The 16,431-nt window shown below is 43.8% G+C and overlaps 1 protein-coding gene across 1 annotated transcript; it reads left to right on the plus strand.

Annotated features, from left to right (window-relative positions):
• Positions 1–10,154: 10,154 nt before the first annotated feature.
• LOC140577177 (uncharacterized) lies at positions 10,155–15,423 on the plus strand. Its single transcript, XM_072697019.1, has 2 exons — positions 10,155–10,413; positions 12,261–15,423. Exon 2 carries the CDS (start codon positions 12,299–12,301, stop codon positions 13,133–13,135), a length of 837 nt encoding a protein of 278 aa, XP_072553120.1. The 5' UTR covers positions 10,155–10,413; positions 12,261–12,298; the 3' UTR covers positions 13,136–15,423.
• The last annotated feature ends 1,008 nt before the right edge of the window (positions 15,424–16,431 follow it).

Genomic DNA, 16,431 nt, shown 5'->3' on the forward strand with positions numbered 1-16,431 from the left:
TTTTCTTCTTCTTTTTCTTTGCAAGTCAATGAGACATCTCAAACCAGACTCTTGCTGCTGCGCAAAGCCGTGCTAGAACTTTACAACTGGGGAAGAAGCGGGAACATCACCGAAGGCGTGGCGTTCCTGCTCTGACCGCAAACGCTGCCTCAAACAATTCAATCAAGGGGACGAGATCCCTCGTATATCTATAATAGAAATATCTGTAGTTACACCCATGCGCCTCCTGTTATGCCAATACTTCTGCCGTACTACAGTAGCCTCATGTGAGAGACTCTACCTAAGCTTTAAACGCGCTGTGGGAGGAAGAGGAACCGGAGGACGGACAGACGGACGGTGTCTGGCTGCTAGAGGACGGAGCTGTGATTTGTTGATTTTTGTTGTTCTTTTTTTTGTGTTTTCCTGGAAAAGCTCCTGTTTGAAACCTCTTTGTGTAGAAAAACACACAAAAAACTGCTTCACAGGACAGAAAAGACAAGCTAGAACGAGCTGGAATGTTCTGCCACCGTACGACAAGTTGGAGGAACAGACGACCGGAATGAACATCTGGGCAGTTGTCCATAGGTGGACCCACGTGGTAGGGAAGGGGGCTAGGATGTGCTGTTTTTTTTTTTTTAAGAGACGAACACTGACACACACACACACACACGTTGCTCGCTCTCTCGCCGGCTTGCCTGACTCTTCTGGCTCTCCTGACTCTTTTTTTTTTGTTGTTTTGTTTCCCTTTCCTATTTTAATTTCTTTCCTGGAGAGAGTCACGGGATGTCAGCGCCACCTAGTGGACAATTGTGGATTATCTTGCAACTCGTACTGGTGTATATTCTACTAGCTATGATCAGCTTCTTTCTGGATTATCTCTATACTAGCCGAGGAGCATAAGCTTTGTCATCCAGCGCTGTGAACGAATACACAAGAAAACTAAAGCTATTTTCCTCTCTTCAGACCCAGGTCAGCGTTCCGTCGCCTCCGTAGCCTTACAAGAACTCGACTCGGAACAGCTGACTCAGTGCAACTGGATACCTTTCAGAAACTCAACAAGGGAAACAAAAGGCAGACTTATGGACTTACAAACACACACACATACACACGCACTCACACACTCACACACATACACACACTCAGACACAAGTACACTTCTATCAGGACTATCTCCACCATGGTTTCAGCAGGGAAGAGCTCAGCAATCTTGGACTCAGAGAAAGAGAGAGACTCTTAGGTCTCGGACAAGCCAAGCTTACTAACAAAGGACCCCCGCCACCCCCCCACTCTCTTCCTCAAAACCCCAAACAAGCCCTCAAACCCAGTTAGGCCTGGTCGAAACCCAGTTTCAGAGTTTTCTTGCGCTTTGGCCGCATTGGCTAATGGCGAGGCACCAAAGTCGAGATGTCACACCTCTTCTGAGATGTGGAAGCATCTAAGCTAATCGTTGTAATGCCCGGAATATGACCTTCTGCCTACCTTATTCCTTTCTAAATTGTAAGCTTGAGGAATTGGAGAGAAAGAGAACAGGTTATGGGTGTCAAGGTTGGTCGTTTTTTTAAATGGGCAAGGTGGGGCTAGGAACAGAGCAGTCCGATTTACAGAAGGTTTGGCTTTGGGATTTCAGCACAACTGTACGTTTTGCCGGGCGCTTGTCTCAGTAAGCCGTCATTATCTTCTTTGAGTAGGCCGGGGTGAGGCGAAGCGCAGTGCTGCGGACTAGCCCCGCCACGGCCACGCTCTCGGGCTCTCTGGCTCTCGAGCAGACGGTGCGCTCTAGACCTTGTTGACCGGGGAACCTCAGTCTGAAGTAACCTCAACTCTGTTGGGTTCGAGTTGGGTAGAATTGTCGCTGGGCGTCTAGGTTTGGTGGAAGCGCAGTCAAGTCAAGGCCGGTCACTCCGTGCTCATGGGTGATTGGTGTTGTTTTTAAGGAGCAGATGAGCAGAGCAGGATGTCTGAGAGATCTTGGATGTCTCTGAAAGCTGATTGTGTAAGGAGACACACCGACAGGTGCCGTTGTTAACCAAAATGAACTACCTCTCCCATCCGCACATGTATTCAGTACACGATTGTGTTTTTTCATCAGTTTTCCTTTTTTTTTTATTTAAAAAAGACAAAAAAAGAAAAGAAAAAAACAAACGCACACACACACACACACACACACACACTTATACATACAAACACTAATTCTTTCTCTTATTTATTCCTCCAACTCAAATGCTGGACTATTTACCTCAAGACATCTGCATAATAAGCCTACAGTCGAGAGTGTGCTCTGTCTCCTGCCAGGCGGCTAAGCCTCGTTTCTTCACGTGCTGTGTGTGGCGTGGCCGTGCAAACAGTGTTGCAGCTGGTCAGCGGTCAGCGTGACCCCCGGCGGCCCCCGTTGGTCAACTGACCTAGGCCGCCGAAGCCATTCTAGGCCTAGCGCTAGGTGCTAGGCCAACGGGCCCCAGGAATCACGCAGAGACCAGCGTCGTTACACGTAGTGGCCCATTAGCTGGAAAGCAACTTCGTGTCAGTATTAGCTTGCTCTGTTGCCAACTGGCAAAGCACCGACAACCAAGCTGGCTAATTGCACACGCTCTACACTAGCTAATCTAGCTAGCTTAGCTAGGTACGTTTGGAAGTGGTGGTCTTCTTCTTCTTCTTTTTTTTCTTTCTGCTGCGTCCGTCACGTCGTGAGCGGAGTTGGCTGCATTCGTGTAGCAGGTCCTGTCCTGTGGTGGTACTGCACTGCAGAGCTTGTGTGAACCCTCCTGCTCCACAGTCAACTGCTGCTCTCTCTCTCTCTCTCTTTCTCTCTCTCTCTCGTATTATTATTATTATTATTGCTTTCTCCGTTGTGTCAGAACAGACACTGCCCTAAATCTTCAATTATGCAGTTAAGCGAAAGAACAAAAAAAAGAAGAAAAAAAAACAGCCAGGAGCTTTCAGACTCTTCGTGGACTCGCGCCTCAAGTCAACCAAACTCCGTCTGATTGTATGCATTCTTCATTTTCTCATTGTGACACGTGAGCTTGGTTGTCTATCAGGATTCATTCAGTCGTCTAGGCATTGCAGGCCCCCTGTTGGGGGGGGCTTCCTTGCTGCTTCAGTTCTCCTCTGCTACCTCCTCACAAACTGGTTTACACATACACATCCATACACACACACACACACAGACACAAACATTCATACATACCATCCACCAGCAATCTTGCCTGTAACTTGCTCATTTTTAAGGGTGTTTGCTCTCATCCGTCATAGGAATTGTATTGTTGTCGTTATTATGATTATGGTTATTATTATTATTATTATGATGATGATGATTATTTTTATTATTATTATAATCTTTCGTCAGATCGAGTCTGCAACTGGCCGACTTTTGGGGGGAAAAAAGTGGTCAGCGCTTTGCCAGACTCCTTCATTCATCCACATGCTAGCTCAGTTACAGTACCTCTGTGTGCCTAAAACCCAAAGCCTTATTTTGGGAGAGTGTCAGGGTTAAGCTGTTCGTTTTAATGCAGAAGTAAGTGTGCAGCCCAAGTCTGAGTGGTTCTGCCAAAACATTCATTTATTAGCCTGAACTCCACATCAAGACCGAACCAATCGAGAGTCAGCAGACCTCCGGAAAGGTGGAATTTGTGGCGTCATGGCCAGATTAGCATCGCCGGGTCTAGGCTGGTCCTCCTCTCTGTTGGAACGGCACGGGATCCTCTAAATTGCGAGGCACAACCAAGTTTATTCCAGCCCTGCTTCCGGACATGTACCTTCCTGAACCTGAACACGGTCCACCTGAGCATCTAAATTAGTGCCTGAGGTGATCGATTAGGTGTATGAGCTCTGAGCTCCTTTCCTGCAGGTCTTACCTCCAACCCAACACACCGTCACACCTGCGGGGAGGAAGTTCTCCAGGAGGGCGTTGGTGTCCACTGTTGGTGTCCAAGCCATAAGAGGCCACCACCAAGTTGCTGAGGTGTGCCATTTGTGTTTACCTGGGTGCTCAAAGCAGCCTCAGAAACAGCATCATCTGTTGCAGGAACCAAAGAAGGTCTGCAGAGAAGAAACAGCAGGATATGGTCCAGTTTGTAGACGTTTGGGTCCATGTTGTGTTCATACTTTAATCAGATGTGAGGTTTTTGGTGTGAACCAAGGTGTGTTTTCATAGAACCAAACCTGCCCAGTCTGAACACCCTTATTTCCCATCTGCATAACATTAATGGCATTACTCCTTTTTGGACTTCTTCACCAAGTCTCAATTCAGAGGATCCAGTGATTGGCTGGAGGAACAGTGCACACAAGGCCAAATGCATTGAATTTGGAACGTCGTACCGTGCAAAAGCACGGAGTCTGAATGGAGTCTAGATTTGTTCGTTCTCGTTGTGGAGCTCAGACAATAGCTATCGACTGAAAGGAATTGTAATGGTCCAAAGCCAAACTCAAGGAAAGCTCACGAGGGGAAAGCTGTAGATCCACGCACTCGTCTCAGACAGACAGACAGACCGATAGACCAGACAGGTGGAGAGAAAGTCCTGTAATCAGCTGCCTTACTCTCAAATCTTTTACATTTAATCTTTTACTCTTCGCAGTGTGCATTAGGCCTCTCTGGTACATAACACATAAATATATATATATATATATGGATATATACATCAAATTCTATACATATACTGTATATTGTACAGTTGCATGTGCATTCTCTCAGGTAAAAGCTGAGCATGGTGTTTTATGATCATCATCATTATTATTATTATCATGATTTTTAAGTGGAATAGTCAGAAATATCTAGAAATGTTAAGGCTTCGTCAGTGCGTCATGTTCATGTTGGCATTAAGAGAATCCAGACATGCATTCACCCAGTGAAGGTCAGATAAATATGCAATGTGAAGAACTTTGTGTGTAGATTTAACCATGAATTTGTGACTCAGGCTAAAGGAAAGAGAAGAAAAAAAAAACACGTACAAAGACAAAAGCAAACCATATATTTTTGTATCACAATTGTAGCATTTTTTTTTTATCATGTGGTCACATGTACAAAGTAGACGCCGGTTGTTAACCACCATGCTTTCGGCAGGAGCAGGTTTTCAAGTCCAGTACCTCATTGTGCTGAGCCTGACCCAGTTCAGTTATGTTCTGTCTGAGACTGTTTTACTGGAGCTCCAGGTGGACGCTAGATCTTTCCAGGTTTCCCCCTGAACCCCTCGCATCAGCATATGTACAGAACACTTACGAGAAAAAAAAAAAAAAAAACTAGACTTGTGCCTATCGCCACGCTGAAATAATCCGGATTCAACCGGACGGAGTTCCCAATCTGAGTCTGAACGCTCTTTCTAGAACGGCACCCGAGAGGAATCTGGAGTATTTCAGTCCGGCCCAACTCCGCCCTGGAGTTTCTATGTTGATCATCAGCAAATCGCACAGAGCAGCTTCTTGGATTTTTAAACCAGTTCGAGGGGAAGCCTGAATTCTTCGATTCCACCTGGACCAGTTGCGGGTGATGTGGATTTTAGTGGACCGTTCATGGCTTTCCCAAGCTACACCTAACTCGCATACATGCACGCAATCTCATTTCATGTATCTCTAGGATTCCAAGACAGAGAAGCACTTGTGTATTTGATACTTCACGTATAGCTAAGAAAGAAATCTCACACGAACTCACGTCAAATTCCATGTTGGCTTAGACTGCTAGGCCTAGGCTTAACATTGTAAAGATATTGATGCTCGAATCATGTAGAATTGCCATATACCCCCAACCTCCGCACCCATCCCCATTTTTGTCCTCGTCTGTTCTGTGTTAATGTCTCTCCTATCTTCCCGAAAGTCGCTCCATTACACATTTATTTTGTGCATCGTATGTAGTAAATGAAATGTTTTGGAGAAAATAAACAGCTGTATATAGTGATGCTAAACGTCTGAGCTTCATTGTGTGAACCCCAGCTCATGTCTGTATCGCATGAACGGATGCACATGATCGTCAACTGTGCTCACATAGGCTGTGGCATTCAGGCGAGGATTCATTGGTGTCAACAGGCTCAAACACACCATTACACCACCACCGCCTCCGCCAGCCTGGGTCCATGGATTCATGCTGTTGGTGCCAAGGCCTGTCTCCAGTTTTCAGCTGTCTGGTTTTGGTGAGCCACTGCAGCCTCAGCCTTCTGTTCTTGGCTGATAGAAGTGGAACCCGACGTGGTCTTCTGCTGTTGTAGCTCCTTCACCTTCAAGGTTTGCTGTGTTTCGATGAGGATTCTGCTCTGTGATGCCACCCATTATTCTGAGTAAACTCTAGAGACTGTTGTGCTGAAGATCTCAGGAGATCAGCAGTTCTATAAATACTCAATGAAAATGCCCCAAAGCCCTCATCTGTTGGCTAACTTAAAGTAAGAAAACCACAGCCAATAGGGATTCCAATCAGACGCCCCCCCTTCCCCATCCCACACATACATTTACACTATATGTACAAAAGTTTGTGGACACCCCTTCTAATGAAGGATGCCTTCAGGGATTTGAAGTTGCATCCATGGTTGACACAGATGTGCAAATGCCTAATGGCCTAATGCCAGGGATGAGTTGAGTAGTTGGGGATGATGCAACATCCTGACCTCACTAATGCTGCTCTTGTTGCTGAATTCAATCCAATCCTCACAGCAATGCTCCTCCAAAATCTAGTAGAAAGTCTAGATCTTCAGTGAAAATCAGGCATTAAGATGAAGATTGGTAGACTGGGAAGCAGTTCATTTAGAGCAGAGGTGCTCAGTCCCAGGCTAACACACTCTATCTCTGTCCCTAATCAAGTAAAGGAGACCTTCAGGAGCATCTGAATAGTAACCAAGGGTGTCTGGACATTTGCATACCACAGTAGGCCTCAGTGTCTGAAATATCCATGAGAGATGACTACATGAAGAACCACATAAAGCCCCTTGAAAAGCCTATGGGCTGCCGACGGGCCGAAAGGGTTATTACAAAATTGTGTTAGCAGAGAAAAGCCCTGTAGTTACTGAGTAATACAGCTTAGTGTGTAATACGCCCCGGAGTCCTAAAGCTTTACAGAACTGTATATGAGTAATACTTCTTTACCCAGTTTAAGGTTCTTCAGACCAGATTCTTCTACAAAAATCATTCTTAATGATACCAAAAACTGCTCTTCTACAGCATAGCTTACAGAACCCTATACAGTGCTAAAGTCCTCAAAGTTCAGAAGGATGCACTTGGGTCAATCCCAATGCAAATGAATGAGGACATGCATCTTAACTGACACATGGACACATCGTCTTCCCCCCATCCAGGGGGTGATCGGTGACAAAACGCCACCCCACACCAAGCACTCCTATTATTCTCCAGTGCTGGGTTTGATGGTCACTGTGTGTTTAGTGGGGTCCTGCACACTGTCATGTTGTCATTTCGCTTGTTTGAGAAATGGGAAACATCTGGATTACTAGAAAGCACACGAATGCAAACTCGCCAACACAAAAGTAAAACCTTTGGGACATCCCGGAAGGGTATTAAATTAAGTGTGTATATTTTATTATTATTATAAATAAGTGTATAAAGCAGAAAACATTACCCCTTTGCTTCCACAGCTAGTCCTGTTTGTTTTCCAGGCTGCGTAAAAACAGCTGGTCAGCTAACATTAGCTTTTAGCCTAGCGCGGATCCCGGCTTGCTTCCCTGACATTTGCTTCCTCGCGTGCCGAATTTAAGCTCTCCATCTGCAGCACTGGACACTGAAAGAAAGGCAAAAAAAGCAGGCCAACATTTTTTTTATATTATCTATTATATTATTATTTCTTCAAAAACGTTCAGGCCTTGAATTCATAAAGGACAACTCGACAGCTTCTGGACATCAATCATTGAGGCCGAACAGGTGATGAAGATGAAGGAACAGGTAAGCTGAGGTTGCAGCTGCACAGGCCCCTGGTACCTCAGACAGTCTTGTGCTGCTTGAGGTCAGGAATGGCATGATGAGAGAGAAGCCTGAGAGAAATCTCCTGTCCAAATTAGGCCTCGAGTCGATCAGTTGCTCCTGACTGCCGTGTCTATCCTGTGCAATTTAGCAGGAGCCTCTCATTTTTACAGCCAGACGTAAAGGAGGGTGGTGTAGCACAGTGTACAACAGCTCTGCCTTCTTCTAACTAGGGTTTACAAGCACAACACTCCACCAATATGAAGCCTTGGGCAAGAGTCCTAACGCCACGTTCTCCTTCCTGTGCAACGTGACTCAAATGTAGGTCACTGTGGAGGAGAGCATCAGCTAAATGCCATAAATGTATAAACGTAAGTAAGAAAACTGAATTTCAGTGAAATACCGTACAGTCACCTGATCAGTCATTCTGTTCATTGTATACAGTCATACGGATACAGACAGGTAATGTTCGCATCAACCATCAGAAAGGGGGGAAATGTGATCTGATTTTGAGCATGACACGACTGTTGGTGTCTGACAGGCCGGTTTCAGTATATGTAGGATGGGAATTTCAGCACAGCAGTCGTTACCCAGAATGGTGCACTAAAGAAAACATACAGTGAGAGGCGGTTCTGCAGAAAACGCAGAGGTAAGTCTTAGACGTCCAGATATTTTTTAAACTCTGAGGTTTTTGAGGCCTGTTTTGGCCTCCTGTTCACATGAAAACACTGATTTGAGGTTGGGAGCAACAAAAAACAACACATGCATCCTTCTGACTGAACTGCTGCTGTCCAATGAAAAAACAGGTATCTCCAATTTTGTCCGTTTGTAGTTTTCTCCATGGTTTGAACCCTGTAGCTGCTCAGTACACTGTGTCAATACTTCTGGATGAATGGACCAATAGAAATGCTCTAAATTACTTGGAATCAACATCTTATTCTACATTGACTCTCATTCAGAGCTCAGAAAAAAACATTGGCACCAATTAGGAGATACATGTTTTTCACAGGACAGCGACGTTACTTGCATAGGACACTAGACAGGTGGCAGTGTGTCATTCCTTCCTTCTTCGTGGTGTTTTGATGCCTCTCTCTTTATGAACGTGTGCTAATGCAGTATTGTTAAAAATGGAGGGAGGGAAATCTCAGTTTTGTGGACACTGTCCTGGTTTTTGTCTAGCTGTTCTGTGGCCACATTGGCAGCTGTTTCACTTTGAAGCCCTTCCCAGACTCGTCTGCTTCTACAGCCATCTTCCTGAAGGCCTCAGAGAGCTCAGAGAGTGGATCTGGCCACGCTGATCTTCATCACTCACTTCATCATCAGTCAAGAGCAGACCAGACTAAAGGTCTGAGGTTTAAATAAGACAGGCTCCCCCTGGATCCTCTCATATCCAACCATGTTCTGATCCTCTGCAGCTGATGATCAACTGTAGGCAGTTGTAACTGTAAGTGCTGTAGTAATAAAGGAGGGGTGTTCTTACTTTTAGTCCTCACAAGAAAGCTGCATTTGTATTGATTACATTTTACAGATGCTTTTTAAAAGACATTTCTGCTGCTGTGTTTGTTTAGGTATAGTACCCCCATCTCTCTGTATTGTTCAAACATGCTTGCGTGATGTCGTCATTTTATTTAATTCATTTTTTATATAATTAAAATATTTGATTTTGTATTTTTGTGTTTTTTGTCTGTGCACCCTGTGTCTCATGTTTTGTCTATTGTCCTCTCACTTTAGATTGTCCTGAACAAGCCTTTATTATATTTATTTAGTATAATAACAATAAAGCAGGCAGTTCAATTGAACTCAATTAATTTGTTCACATGACTGAATTTATGTGTGTTAAATCCTCCAGACATCCTCAACGAGAGTTTGTACATTTGTATATTGTTCTGTACTTTATGTTGTTCAATAGTAAATATAAAATACATATAAAATAAATAAATATAAAATTAATAAAAGAAAAATAAATTTATATTTAATATTTTAAAAATATTAACATCAATATTCAAAGTGTTTATTGTTAGAAGTCTTTTAAAAAGCTCTAAAAGTCACAGAATTGAATTTTTGTATATTTTTCTAATTCAGCTAAAAGCAAAAACCCGCGTTCTGGGGGGCGTCCTCTGGGGTAGACCCCGAACCGGAAGTGTTTCATCTCTGGGGTGCGGAATGTGGCGCGTTTAGGTTTTTCTTTTTAATTTTTTTTTTTAATTTGTATTTATTTCTAAAAACACACCGTAAACACTTTTAAACCACAGCTACGGGAATTTAAACCCAACAGTTATTTTTCCTAAAGCGCGGTTTCTGTACTGTTACCGCGCTGCGCGTGCCTGTGCGGGCTTCAGCCGCGGGAAAGTTGGTTGGTGCTAGCTGCAGTTCGCGGTCCTGCTCGCCCGCTTTCCACCAAAATACCCACCGAAATACCCACCAAGAGTAGCCTAAACTACGAAAACTACACCAGAGCCGACATTGGGGGAATAACTGCGCTCTCCGAGGCTGGGCGGCGTTTATAAATGCAGGGTTAGGCGAGTGAGGCTGCGTTGGCTGCTGTAGGTAAGGAGGAGGAGGAGGGGGGCTGGTGGGTAAAGGTTAGTCACCCCTGCAAACAGTGAAGCTGTCTGTCTGTCTGTCTGTCTGACTGTCTGTCTGTCTGACTGTCTGTCTGACTGTTAGTCAGTAGTTCGTCTGTAGCTACAGTGTATTGGACCTTCTCCTCCGTCTTTTACACTCTCTCTGGTTTGTTGTCTCGTCCTTTGTCCGTCTGAAAAAGCTACAGTTAGACATATTAATAAAATATACACGTTATTAATCTTCTGTTGGCAGAGAGAGAGAGAGAGAGAGAGAGAGAGAGAGAGAGAGAGGGAGAGAGAGAGAGAGAGAGAGAGAGGGAGAGAGAGAGAGAGGGAGAGGGAGAGAGAGAGAGAGAGAGAGAGGGAGAGAGAGAGGAGAGAGAGAGAGAGAGAGAGGGAGAGAGAGAGGGAGAGAGAGAGGAGAGAGAGAGAGAGAGAGGGAGAGAGAGAGAGAGAGAGAGAGAGGGAGAGAGAGAGAGAGGGGAGAGAGAGAGAGAGAGAGAGAGAGAGAGAGAGAGAGAGAGAGAGAGAGCAGAGGGAGAGGAGAGAGAGAGAGAGAGAAGAGAGAGGAGAGAGAGAGAGAGAGAGGAGACAGAGAGAGAGGGAGAGAGAGAGAGAGAGAGAGAGGAGAGAGAGAGAGAGAGGGAGAGAGAGAGAGAGAGAGAGAGAGAGAGAGAGAGAGAGAGAGAGGGAGAGAGAGAGAGAGGTCCAGGGCTGGCAGCGCGATAAGAGCCACAAATCACAGCCTTCATGAGGAAAGGTGGTGGTCAGGTCGCCCCCTGCTGCCTGCTTGTGTACTACACACCATCATACCATCATCCATCCATCCATCACCCACCACCACCCATATCCATTATAAAATATCAGAGTTCAGGAGAATCTGTGAATCCTAAACAAAGCTGATACTGTTGACTGTTTGAAAAGTCACAGAAACTCCTGGAAAATTAGAAAATTGTTTAAGAGAGCCTGGAAATATTGGTGGGATCCTGGAAAGTTGAGATATCGGAGCACTGGAGTTGCATTTGTTTAAAGTTGGAAATTGACTCAATTCAATGCTCCTTATACAAATACTTAATTGCCGTTGATGGATAGGAAACTGCCAGGGATTTCTGTTATTACATTTTCTTTAAGTTTGTAGAAATATGAATTGTTTTCGAACAATTGTTGCCCACAGTCACGCTCGAATTCCACTTTAGTCAGAGAAACAAGGCCGACATACTTATTAGTGCCCTGAAATGTAAATAGCAGCCTTGTTTTGGTCACTGCCCTTGTTATGGCCAGTAAGATGCGACACAAACGTAAGGTCTTCTATACTGTGCTCTATGAAACGTCATACTTGCACATTGATTCGATTGCTTGTTCGCCCTTTTGGCTTTAGTAGGTGTGTCTGTGGTCATTAATGTGTGAAATGTAGATTTCCTAGGTTCTATCACATCAAGTCACATGAAATCACGTTAAGCTTTTTCCTTAAAATAGGTTTAATAGAAACAAAACAGCAAACAAAGGCTTTGAGTTATTATTTTTTTTGGCACAAATGGGACAATATTAAATGTTTTCATGTCCTCCGGACGTTTTAGTAGAATTAATCCATGTTAAGCATTTTCAAATTTTCCCCAGGTTTTATAGTCTCTTAAATTACTATAATTTTGACTGCTTTTTTAAAGATATACTATTGCTCTTGTATTTAGAAAGCCTAGTATATTTTATTAAACAGTGGTTCTTCAAGAATGAGTAGAATTGTATGTAACATATGAAGTAGAACAGGAATCTGTTGTAAATATATCTACTGATTTCCCGTTGTTTATTGTATTATTACTTTTCTCGTTCCAGCATCTGTATCAGCAGCATCTAGCCCAGCGGCTGAGTCAATGGAGGTAAATAGTGCCGCCACCAGCAAAGCTGAGGTAGAAATGCCTGAAGCTACCCTGACGGAGACCAACGGCAATGACGAAGTTCCAGAGAAATCTGCGGTGCAGCCCTTGCTGCTGTCCCCAGACTTGTTATCTGGGCACGGTGAGTTCGCATGCGCCGTGTGTGGCGAGACGTGCTTCTCTCTGGCCCAGCTCGCCAAGCACGTCCAGTTCCACGATCATGACCGGCCCTTCCCCTGCACCATCTGCGGCAAGCGCTTCCTGAGCCGGAGCCACCATGCCGAGCACCAGCGCGTCCACACGGGGGAGAGGCCGTTCCCCTGCAACCGCTGCGAGCGCTCCTTCACCACCCACCACAACCTAAAGCGTCACCAGCTCATCCACGACAAGGAGGAGATGTACCGCTGCACCGTGTGCGGAGTGCTCTTCTGCCAGGAGCACCAGCTGGGCAATATTGGAGGCATCATCAGGGTTCTGAAGCAACACAATGTGGGGGAGTTTATCAGTCCTGAGAAGCTCTTCGATGTTAAATCTCTGCCTGAGACAGAGCCTTCTAGCAATGAGGTGGAAACTTCAGGAAACCTCAAGCTGAAAGCTATAATCAAAGAGGAGCCAAAAGCTAAGAAGGTGAAGAGAAAGCCTAACTCTAAACGGCGCCACTTGGACGAAGAGCATTCCCCTTTTCCTGTAAGGGAACGAAAACACAGCCAACCATCCTTCCATTCAGATGTCCCTCAGATTCATAAGAGCAAAGAGAAGGATTTCAGTGATCTAGTTCACAGAACAGGTCCAAAGATACAGAAGATCGCTTATGACATTGAGATCATCCTGTGAGCTGCTTTACGATGTATGTGGTGTGTGTGGAACACATGGCGGTTTTTCAAGAACAGAATTAAAGGAGTAATGGCCGATGTTGAGACCAAAGTAGGGCTTCTCAGTGAAGCTTAGACGTCTTAGATGGGGATTCTGCTGGTTTTCAACATTTTTGCATAATTAATACAACTTCAGTGGTTGATGACTGGGATTTCTTGGAAGTTGGTGGTGATCGGAGTGGTCGTAATGTCTCCAACACAGATATAGATATTTACTATTCAAAAATTAGTGAATCTGCATGTTACATTTTTATATATCACTGCAGTTGCACACAAACCTCCGATCTCCAAAACGCCAGCTTTACAGTAGAAGGAAAAACCTTAAGTTTCACTTGGAGTCAGTGTAAAAAGATCCTGCTTCAAGTAATTTTGGTGCATGTCTATTGGCCTATTTATACATTGTAAAGAACAACAGGTTCCCATTGCCAAAAAAAATTATGACTGGTATATATAAAGACAGCTTTACAACACCCTGCATGTACCTCCACGCAATTGATCTCCTTAAAAAAGATATTTTGAGCCAAAGATTTATTCAAAAAACAATGTCCCAGTCACCCAGTACTCATTTCAAACATTTAATATAATTTCATGCGTCAGGTTTCACTGAGAACAGTCCTGACTCACAGCATTTTACACCACGTCATTCTGAAACACTGTCTGTGGAACAGTTGAACAGAAAAATCTCCCTTCAAGGCCCAGTATGTTTATTACCTCTCCTTTGTTATTGAATAGGTCTTTACTTTAGGCCTACATTTTTGACTGAACAATCCTACTTTGGGAAATATACTACAGAGCATACCGTCCCAACAAACACTGGCAAACCCAAGCGTTGGCTCAGTGTGCCATACCTACGTGCGATTATTGTCGGGAGGCTTTGGAACAAGCTTGCCCAATCCGTGTCCTGGAGACCCTGAACACCCTGCTGAAGCTTCGAGCTCCAGGGCTAATCTAACACTGCTGATCCAGGTAGTGAAGATCCTTGTCAGTGTCTGAATATTAGATGGGAACTTAACAGCAGCAGGTTTTCAGTGTTTTCAGCGTCACTGTAAAAACATTTTATCTTCTGGAGCACAGTGACAACATATTGTCATATTGCTCACCCTAACTCTACCCCCAATCAGCCCTAACATTAGTACCACCCAGTGCCTAATATTGAGTAGGTGCTCCTTCTGCCACCAAAACAGATCTGACTGTTCAAAACATGGGATAAAGCACGAAGACATTAGCAGCAGATCCTTTCAGTGCTGTATGTTGAGAGAGACCTCCATAGACATCAATAAGCCTAGGGTCCCTCTGATCCTGTCATTGTCATCGTTCCTTGGAGCCCTTTTTGCTAGGTACGGACCACTGCATACCAGGAACACCCCACAAGACCTGTCTGATGTCTAGGAGATTTTCTGACCCAGTCGTCTAGCCCTCACAATCTGGCAAACCTCGTCAAAGTGGCTCAGGTTCTTATGACGCATATTTTGCCACCTTTTGTTTCCCAGAATCCCCTTTAACAACTCTATCCAGAGCCCACTGTGGATGAAGATAATCAGTGTGTGTTTTTCACTTTCAACTGTACTAATGTTACGGCTGATTGGAATATAGTGAGCTGACTGGTGAATGGGGATGGAATAGCTAAATAAGTGGCAGTATGATGGCTGATACACTGTAGTGCTGTATTTCTGTAAAGGGCTGATTTCGAACGTGGTGTAAACAAATAACGCAGCTGTTGTCTGGTTTAGATAAACATTAAAAAGTGTTGGTGTTTGTTGGGTTTGTGTGTTCTGGCCTTTATAAACTTAGAGAGAAAGAAATAACTACTGTAATTTGAGTTTGAACCTAAGTGACCTTGCTTGTTCAGTAGTGCTAGGATGCAGCAAAGCAAGTGTATTACATAGATATTTAGGTTGACTGTGGGACGGCATGAGATTGTACCTTTTCTTGTATATTTTGCAACACATTCCTGTTTTGATAGCTTGTTCATCATGAACTCAAGTATGTGCCTTTCCTTTGCTACTTCAGTTGTACCAGTTTGTTTTTATGTTAATTGATTTTTTTAGTGCACATAATTATGAAAGTGATTCTTAGAGGCTGTTAGAAAGTTATATATGGCTGGAAAATGCTTTGTTTAGCTCATTAGAAAATGATCTCTGTTAAGTTTGGACAAATTCCTTGTTTTTCTTCAATGAATGTATACTCGAGCCTCTGGCTGCTGGAAGTGACATTGAACTAAATAAATTCCCAGTGTCCTCTTTTTTGAAACATGGTCACCCTAGCATGAAGATCAGTGATTTTATGCAACCAAAAGGGGGTAAAACTATTTGTAGCACTATACTTGTACCTTGACCTTGTAGATGCTTACCTGACATTCAATTAAATGTTGACTGAATGTAAATTACCGTATATTGAATGTAAGCCCACACTTAACCCTAACCCTTACCTTAACCTTTTAGAGTTAGAATTAAGGTTGAGCTTTGGGTTAGGATTTAAGGTTAAGGTTGGAATTAGGTGAAGGGTTACTTTCAGCTTAGAGTTCAGTTGCATTTATATATTCAGCTACTTACAGTTACTTGAATGTCAGGGGAGCCCCTATGAGTCATCTAGAACGTGCAATCCATGCAATCATGCCTATTTATTTTATTGAAAATGTTCATTTCAAGTTTTCACCAAATTTCCATCTTGCCTGCAAGAATGAGGAGCTGCAGTGAGCTTCAGGGGCACCACTGGCTGCATTCTCCTCTATTGACAGTCCAGCACTGTCTATATACGAAGAAATAAGCCTGACGAAATAAAATTGAGATGATAAAGGGTTTGTCAGCTTTGGTTTACCTCAACAGCTTTGAGTATCATCAGTGATGGAAACAAAAACAATCGACACTTCTAAAATGTATTTACAGCATAAAATTTATTTACAGAAATTACATAATTTTACACATTCACAGCTGGTATCAGGGGATCTTGAGTTCCCCGGATTAGCCATAACAGATGAAGGGCTGCATTGGGCTGGTTGGATCCACAGGCTCAGTCTCCTCTACTGACGGTCCAACACGATCTGTGAAACATGAAGAAATCAGATTGTTTTTAATGCTTTACTTCGTTTCTTGACTTTTTTCATCCAAAAGTTTGTGAACACCCCTTCTGATGAATGCATTCATCAACTTTCATTTGCACCCATAGTTGACACAGACACAGCTTGTTTAGCCCCTGTAGAGAAGTACTGCCAATAGAATAAAGACCTGAGCAGATAAACATGAACCTACAGACACCATG

Source organism: Salminus brasiliensis, chromosome 14, assembly GCF_030463535.1.
Source record: "Salminus brasiliensis chromosome 14, fSalBra1.hap2, whole genome shotgun sequence".
Lineage (NCBI taxonomy): Eukaryota > Metazoa > Chordata > Actinopteri > Characiformes > Bryconidae > Salminus > Salminus brasiliensis.

Coding starts and splice junctions, on each gene's coding strand:
- LOC140577177 (XM_072697019.1), top strand. CDS start 12,299: ATGGAGGTAAATAGTGCCGCCACCAGCAAAGCTGAGGTAGAAATGCCT.